Source organism: Galendromus occidentalis, unplaced genomic scaffold (assembly GCF_000255335.2).
Source record: "Galendromus occidentalis unplaced genomic scaffold, Mocc_1.1 scf7180000077433, whole genome shotgun sequence".
In the NCBI taxonomy this organism is placed as follows: Eukaryota; Metazoa; Arthropoda; class Arachnida; order Mesostigmata; family Phytoseiidae; genus Galendromus; species Galendromus occidentalis.
The window spans coordinates 331,223-339,743 of record NW_003805421.1 but is presented as its reverse complement, the minus strand read 5'-3'; the positions used below and the strand labels follow the sequence as shown (position 1 = coordinate 339,743).

At 49.2% G+C, this 8,521-nt stretch overlaps 1 protein-coding gene and 1 pseudogene across 1 annotated transcript; both read left to right on the top strand.

Annotated features, from left to right (window-relative positions):
- Positions 1 to 372: 372 nt before the first annotated feature.
- LOC100898176 (uncharacterized) lies at positions 373 to 2,824 on the top strand. The gene is made up of 3 exons (XM_003742860.1): positions 373 to 542; positions 912 to 1,364; positions 1,483 to 2,824. Exons 1-3 carry the CDS (start codon positions 373 to 375, stop codon positions 2,822 to 2,824), a joined length of 1,965 nt encoding a protein of 654 aa, XP_003742908.1.
- Positions 2,825 to 5,134: 2,310 nt separating this feature from the next.
- LOC114828204 (uncharacterized) lies at positions 5,135 to 6,262 on the top strand (annotated as a pseudogene).
- The last annotated feature ends 2,259 nt before the right edge of the window (positions 6,263 to 8,521 follow it).

The following is an 8,521-nucleotide window of genomic DNA, read 5'->3' as shown; positions in this document are numbered from 1 at the left end:
TGTGAAGAGAACGGACAATGATTGCGTTTTCTGTAAAGATACCCGGGCTGACTCCCGCATGAAAGAGATGCCGCTGGCCGAGAAACAACAGAAGTTAGCTCAAGAAAGAAGGTGCTACCGGTGTACCAAGAGCGGACATTCAGCGAAAAATTGTCATGAGACGGTGAGCTGCAGCAGATGCCAGAGAAGGAATCATGTGACATCAATGTGCAGGTTTTCAACAACGGCGGTCAGCTGTGCTGAGAGCAGTCTGTTGGCAGCCACGACGAAAAGCTGTATGACCATTCAGGCGTTCGCAATCGGTCCCACAGGCGAGAAGCACGAGGTTCGGATCCTGTTCGATCACGCGTCGGAAATGTCGTTCATCGAGCGATGCCGAAACTCGGGGAAAACCGAGCTGAGGACGACGGCGATCTGGAGATTCAGTTCCGAAAATTCGTCGAAGCCGACGCCTACCAGCTGGAGCAAGAGAAGAGTCAGTCAGGAGAGGATTTCATTGAAAAGTTCAGGAGGAGCATGACTTTCGATGAAACAGAGAGGAGGTTTGTCGTGTGACTACCGATGAAGGAGAACATCCGACCATCGAGCAATAGGAGTCTCTGTGTGGCTCGGTTGCAATCGCTAGAGGCTCGCCTGAAAAGGAGTGGGCTCCGAGAGAGATATAGCGACGAAATTAACAACATGATCGGACTGGGTTTCCTTGAACAGGTTGACGAGGATCGGACTCCCGGAGAGGTCGTGTCATACCCTCCGCATCGAGAGGTTCTCAGAGAGGAAAGCCTGACGACAAAGTTGAGAATTGTGTTCGACGCGTCGGCAAAGGAACGGAATGGACGATCGCTCAGCGAGGCATTGGAGAATGGTCCGAACCTAAATGGCGATCTTCTCTCGATTATTCTAAATTTTCGAAGGTACCCGGTCGCGGTTATGGCCGACATCGAAAAGTCATTCCCTCAGATTATGATCCACGAGGTGGATAGAGATGCCTTGCGATTCCTTTGGGATCGCACCGAGAGCGGACAGCCACAGACGTTTCGTCTCGCAAGGAACTACTTCGGCCTGGGACCGTCGCCGTTCATTCTCGCCATGTGTATCCGAACGCTGTTGGAGTCCTACTCCGGACCGCACGCAGGAGCAATCGAGGAAATCAGCCACAGCTCCTACGTAGACGATTTGGTGGCTTCGGTTCCAAGTCACAGAGCCGCGGAAACACTCTACAGGGTTGCGGGAGAAACGTTCTTGAAAGGATCGTTCCGTTGGCGGAAGTGGCTCTCCAGCTCGGAGCACATGATGGAGACATTCAAGAGGGACGCGGTGTCGGTGGAAGAGTCGCCAACGAAGAGACGAAGAGTTCAAAGTGTTGGGTCTCAGGTACGACCGAAGAAGAGACACCCTGAAGATAGCAATACCGAAGATGCACCATATCGAAAAAACACCAACGAAGAGGGAGATCCTCAGTGTGATTTCGTCCGTGTTCGACAGAGTTGGATTCGTAGCACCAGTCACCATGAGAGCGAAGGTCATAATGCAGCAGGTCTACAAAATTCCGAAGATGAAGTGGAATGACAAAGTACCTGAAAACATCGCCCAAGCTGTTCGAAAGTGGGCCGAGGACATCACCAGGCTAGATACCGTGGAGATCCCGAGATGCTACGGAACAACTGACCGTGAACTAGAAAAGCTCACCGTACACATATTTGGCGATGCAAGCGGAATCGCGTATGGTGTGGTCGCGTACTTGGTGGTGGCGGGTCCGGAAGCAGAGGCCCAGTCGAGTTTTCTGATGGCAAGGTCTCGCATAGCTCCAATGGAAAAGGCTAGCATACCTCGACTTGAACTAATGGCCATGTGTCTAGCAGCAGAAACATGTGCCTATTTGATGGATAGGCTCCGGCTCGAGGTCGGCGAGTACCACTTATGGACGGACAGCGCGTCGGTCTTTCACCAAGTAAACAGTCAACAGGAAGAGAAGATGCCGATCTTCGTCAGGAATCGAGTGACGGAGATACGGAAGCTCATTGGAGAGGCGAAGATTCATCACGTGCCAGGAGAGCTCAATCTGGCGGATTTGGTCAGCCGGGGATGTGGAGTCACAGAGCTCAGCCGTTCATCGTGGTTCGTGGGACCAGAATTCGTCAAGAAGAGTGTGTCGGAGTGGCCGGCGCAGCCAGAACTACCGAAACTGACGGTTGCACTAGTTACGGCAAACGTGTCGGTAGAGACGGTGTTCGAAATCGATCGATTTGGCTCATGGTTAAGGCGGAAAAGATCGATGGCGATTGCGTTACGCTTCATCGACATCACTCGGAAAAGACGCTCTAGGAACAAGGCGGGTGCGGCACTGGCCGCCGCGGAGCTTAGGAGAGCAGAAGATGTCATCATGCAGCAGCTTCAAAGAGAGGCGTATGGAAAAGAGCTCAATTGCGCACGGGGGAACAGGATCATGCCCGAGGAGTCAAAGCTGCGCCCATTGAGACCGATCTTCCGGGCGGGCTTCCTCCGGCTCGGGAGCCGACTCGCAGAGCATCAAGGCGACGTGGTGAAGGATCCGCCCATCATTCCGGAGAAACATCGGGCAACGATGCTATATCTCAAGGATCTGCACGCAAGGCACTGCCATGCTGGAATCAATCATTGTTTGGTGGAGGCGAGGAAGAGGTACTGGATCCCGAGATGCAGACAGAGATTGAGACATATCATTCACCAGTGTCAGAACTGCAGGAGGTTTCAGTTGAAGCCGGCAACGGCGAAGGCTGGAGATCCGCCGGCGCTCAGGGTCTCTCATTGTACATACAGCCACACTATGGAGCGATCGAAGCAATAGACATCATACAGCGAGCAGTGTCTAAAATCGATCGCTCAAAATCAATAGTAGTGGCAGGAGACTACAACTGCAGAGTGGATCCAACAGCCAGAGACAGAAAGGGTAGCTGTCTATTAGAAGCAATGAACACAATGCAACTGGAAATGGTTAACGATCCAGACGAATCAACCTACGTCGGAGGGAACGGAAGCAGCACGATTGACCTATACTTCGTGAACAGTATCACAAAGGTAGAGTCGATCAAAGTTCTCCGTTATCCACTCAAGAAGCACCTGCCAGTCTGTCTCAAGATTCACGAAAATCATGAGAACAACAGAACGACTAGGGAAGTAGAGTCAAAGCCGAAGAAGCAATACAGCAGGAAGATCACCCTAGAAAGATTACAAGAAAACATCCAAATGGTACATTCCCATCCAAACACGTCGATATACCCGGACATACAGGAAGAAGAGAAACGATTGACATCCTGGATAACGACGGCACTCAGTGAAAATAAGCGAAGCAAGGAACGGAAGCGCTGGTTCACGAGTGAATGTGAAAAGCTGCTGACCGAGATGAAAAAACTACTCAGAAGTGTACGCAGGGATGGTCTTGGAACCCTAGAGATGTACAGAAAAGCAAGACAGCAATATCACCGCACAATCGAAACCAACAAAAGGAAATGTTTGGAACAAGAAGAAATACGCCTCATTGAACAGGCAGAGAAGCAAGCATATCACTACATAAGAAAGAACAGAGGGACGAGTGTATGCAATGCGAAACCGGAAGAAATCAAGATCCACTTCGAAAAACTGCTTCAGGACCCATCAGCAAGAGAACCAGAAGTGAGCATCGATCTTCCACTCACATTTGAAGAATACTTGATGAACGAACCATGGACGGCAGAAGAAATACAAGAAACCATCAAGAGACTACCGAATGGAAAGAGCTCTGGACCAGACGGAATATAATATGAGCACTGGAAAGAAGCACTGCAGTTCGCAGCAGAACCAGTAACAAATCTGTTCAACAAGATAATGGTGGAAAGAAGAATCCCCGAGACCTGGCATCAACCGTCCATCACACTGCTCTTCAAAGGGAAACCTACGGATCCTAAAAACAACATGGATTTGTATAGAGGGATAGCAAGCGAAAATACCTTGAAAAAAATCTTTTTCAAGGGAGTAATTCGGCGCATAGAATGTGCCTTAGATGCGTTCCTACCACCACAACAATTTGGCTTCCGAAGGGGGGTAGGAACACAAGACGCTTTACACGTTGTCATGTCAGAAATTGAACGCAGTTTGGCCAGTCAAGAGCAGCAAACATATGCGATCTTCATCGACTGCCAGAAAGCGTTTGATCTTGCCCCGCGTCAAAAAATGCTAGACAAGTTTAGACAAGCAGGGGTGAATGGTCAGCTACTGAGTGTCATAGCAAGCTTCTTCAAGCAAGATGAACTCAAAGTGAACATTGGCGGGGAAATGTGTGTCAACATCAAGCAAAACAGAGGGACACCGCAAGGAAACCCGCTCAGCTGTTCAGCTTTCTCCTTGCTACTCGCTAGGATTGCCGAAGAAGATCTTGGAAGAATTCAGAACGGGGACTATCGTCATGTTCGCGGATGACATCATCATAATGCATAAACATCGACAGCAATTACAAAAGATGCTCGATATGGTTGGCGAATACCTAGAGATGCAAGAACTTCGACTGAACCCTTCAAAGACGATGGTGCTCAAAATAGAAAAGGTGGCCCTCTAGGTCGACACGACAGAATCAAGTGGAAAGGAAGGCCTCTGGAGTTCGTGTCTACGGCCAAATACCTCGGAATCCGCCTACAAACCACAGGAACATGCTTCACTGATCATGTAGAAGAAACCTGTTGTAAGACAATCGCGGTTATGTATGCAGAAATAGGCGATCCCTACCACCTATCGGTCGAAACAGCCCTGAAACTGTTCTTAATCAAAGCACTTCCAAAGCTGAGTTACGGAATGAAGCGAGTTTGGCACCACTTGAGTGAACGAAACTATGAAATGTTCGAGAAATGCTTCTGTACATATCTAAAGAGAGTTTTCAGAGTTCCAAAAAACGCCCGTAACAGATACTTGTACATTCTGGCTGATATAGAGGCACCGATAGTTGAAACGATGAGAGTCAGGTTAAACTCAGAGACAACGCCAGAATTACAGAAATTCTTCGACAAGTGGAAGTACAAACACAGTGAGGCAAAGAAAGTACTCGAAGATGATCCCATTCTGCAACAGAGGGACACCTGGTCATGTTCGAGGAACACAAGGCGGCACATCTACGCAAGATATCTGGTCCATGGCTACCATCACCTACTATGCAGTACTGAGGGGCAACATGAGCCGGTAGACACTTGCATATGTAGATTATGTGGAGAATGTTGCCAACGATATCATGCCTTGACATGTAATTATAGTCCGGGATTAACACAACTCGGAGGAACGTAGTTCCTAATGTGCAAAGAACACGCGATAAATGTCATTATTATTATTATTATTATTCAGGGTCTCTCAGTCGTACCCATTTGCTTACGTTGGGACAGACATGGCGAGGCCGCTGTTCGTGATCAGTGAAGGAGTGGAAGAGGAAGATCTGGATTTGTGTATTCTCGTGTGCATCAAGCAGAGCGGTGCATTTTGAACTTCTGTCGTCAATCTCCACGAAGGACTTCCTGATGGCGGTGAGGAGGTTGAAGGCTCGGAGAGGATGCCCGAGGTTTTTCTATTCGGATAACGCAGGTGCGTACAAAAGGGCATCGGAGGACCTGATGGGCTTGTCGGAAATGCGTGCGGATGGTGACTTGATGGACTCATTAGCCAATCAAGGCATGACCTGGGAGTTCAATGTCGAGAAAGCCGCGTGGATGAACGGATTTGTTGAAAAAATGGTAGGTCTCATGAAGTCAGCGTTGAAACGGGTCATAGGACGTCAGTCGCTCACATACGAAGAGCTCCACACTGTTGTGTGTGAGGTGGAGGAGATGTTAAACAGAAGACCGCTGTGCCAAGTGTCGGACAGCGAGAACATCGAGGTTCTTACCCCGCTGCACTTCCTGGTGGCTGAAACCAACGACCGACTCGCCGATAGTCAGCTCCCGAGGAGGCAACAAAAGTCGGAATTGTTGGCCAGATGGAGACACCGCAAAAGAATCGTCGAAGATGTGTGGAAGAGATGGGAATCGGATTATCTCTCGTTGCTGCGTAACTTCCACGAAAGCCAGCAGTCGAAGGCTTCAGAATTAACCGTCGGACAGGTTGTAATAATTCGAGATGATCAAAAGCCAAGACTGTTTTGGAAGCTCGGTCGGATAGGAAGTCTCAACATTGGTCGGGATGGCGATCATGTATTATGAGGCTTTCGAATGAATAAAAAATTCAAAGACCGGTGCGACATTTGTATCCTCTCGAGTTAGACGAGTCAAATTAGACTAGCCAGAGTTGAACCAATCCGTGTTGGACTTGAGAATAGTTGTGAGAATAATTCTAATCGTAATAGAAATTAATTGTGGAGGCCAAAACAAGTAAGTGTTCAACGCACACTTCCCAGGCCAGGAGTGTCTAATAATGGCATTATTAGAGAAGAGCAGAATCTCGAGCAAGGAAAGAAATTGAGAGAGACGGCCGAGAACAGAGAGCGAGAGAATCAACAACAGATCACCAAGTCAGTGAAACCCGCGAAGAGCAGTTGATGTGAATTTGTGTGGAGAATGAAGCTTTTCAAAGTGTCAAGCTGCCCAGTGTTTCAACTAGCGCCTCAAGACAAGTTGCATCTCGAACTCAAGACAGCATCTTTGCTGAAGCAGAAATTCTCCAAGACTCGAGTTTCTATACAGTCTCGTCGGAACTATGTACTACATACCTCAATAACTTCGTGGGCAGGGCTTTGATTAGTTCGAATACGTCCTGTTGCGTCCGGCTCGAACGGTTTTCGGTCGAACCACGAAATGCTCGGTTACGGCCTGAATTTTTTTCCATGGAATCAAGGGCGAGCAGTCGGAGAATAGCATGCCGGACGACCTCATGAACTCTTAGGTAGAGTTCCGTTCATTCGAAGGATCACGGTCTCAGAATTGCAACTCGAATCGCTCTTTCAGTGGTCGCGAGACGGAAGCATTCCCGGTGCGAGGAGTCGCACGGAGCGATCCGTGATAAACTTGAGCAATTCGTTTCCAAGATCGACGGCGGAGCATCAGACATAAGTTTCTCAGAATTCCTTCTGAGGAGTCCCAAACTGAGATCGGACTTCGATTGAATATCGCGTTCCGCAGTCACACCCGCCGCCATGAGAGGATTCGGATTGCTGTCTACCTGTGTGCAGCGGCGTATCTAGGGGGGATACCTCGTATCGATAAGCGCTCTCCGGGGATATATTCTAATTGTAGCACCCAGCTTTTCCGGAGGGCTTCTGCTCGGAGGCCGCAGCGCTCATGCCGTTACATTTCAAGAACTCCGCCTTCTCATCTCCCTGGAGATTTTGGTTTATGGTTTTGTCATATTCAAGCATCAAAACTGAAGAGGTGTGCATTGAGGTGCCCACGACCCGTAAGGCGGGTCTTATGAAGACGAGTCGATTCACATCGAAATGATGTAACTATTTTTCTTTCCCACAAACTCCATGTATCTCAGGATCCAGGTCCTTCTGGTTGGACTCGAGAAACGGAAGACAATTTTCGGAGGAAGGTCACGGCGGGCACGCCAGTACTCCACGTGAATATAACACCAAACATGGAAAAAGCACCCGTCTGTGTCATCTGTCGCTCTCTTCCCCGGAGAGAAGCCAGATCCAGACGCTCGACAGCCTTGAGGAACTTTTCGACGTCACTCGAGCGTCGGCGTCGCCACCGTCAGAGGCGATTCGCGGATGTTGTCGAGACGATTCTGCGCAAAGCTTGCGCAGCATCGCTGCAAAATGATCTGTCGTATTGCTCGAGATTTGCGGCGGTAGTAGTATTTCGAGTTCCCCTTCGACGTGTATTCTCGGTTTTCCCTGCAGGAACCCTCAAGGTGTACCGCGAGAGTCTGAGCTCATTACTCAGTCAGACGATTTTGGACAATGAACCAGGGACGGATTCTATGTATCTGATAGAGAGTTGAGACGGAATTCCCCTTCCGGAGCCCACGACTCATGGGTTCGGTAAATCCTGAAAGATACCGTTTCGACACAGTGAGCGAATGATGACGCGCGGAACATCTCCCCCCGCTTTTTGCTTGGATGGGCTAAAGCATCAGAGGACACAGAGTTTTTGGCTTTCTTCTGGCGAAACTCTCACACGAAGTACTCCTGCGCCAGCCTTGCATTCGGCGAAGCGAAGGACCACTAGAAAAGCTTCAGTGCTCCCGTGAAATCGAGCGTGAGAGTAGATACATAGAATTACAGCTGCTCATACGAAAATCAAACGCCACCAGCCCTTTAAGCTTCGTCGTGAGATTCTCTGTCGATTCCATCTCCCCAACCTTGAGCAATTCACGATCCCAAACTGCGCATCCATATCTCTTCTCGTTGTCCCTTCGTTCGGGACGCCGACCACAGCGGAAGAAGCGCCCTCGAGAATTTGATATCGCAGGCTGGGTCAATAGAATTGAATATGTGTAGCTGCAACTCGCTTCAGATTGCATTTCGCAGATTCCCTCGAAACGTCGTGGGAGAGTGTGGTCCTGCGAACGATGAAAGTTCTGAGCCATCATC

Coding starts and splice junctions, on each gene's coding strand:
- LOC100898176 (XM_003742860.1), top strand. CDS start 373: ATGCCGAAACTCGGGGAAAACCGAGCTGAGGACGACGGCGATCTGGAG. Junction 543..911: donor TTCGATGAAACAGAGAGGAG/GTTTGTCGTGTG, acceptor AAATTTTCGAAG/GTACCCGGTCGCGGTTATGG. Junction 1,365..1,482: donor CGAAGAGTTCAAAGTGTTGG/GTCTCAGGTACG, acceptor CGTGTTCGACAG/AGTTGGATTCGTAGCACCAG.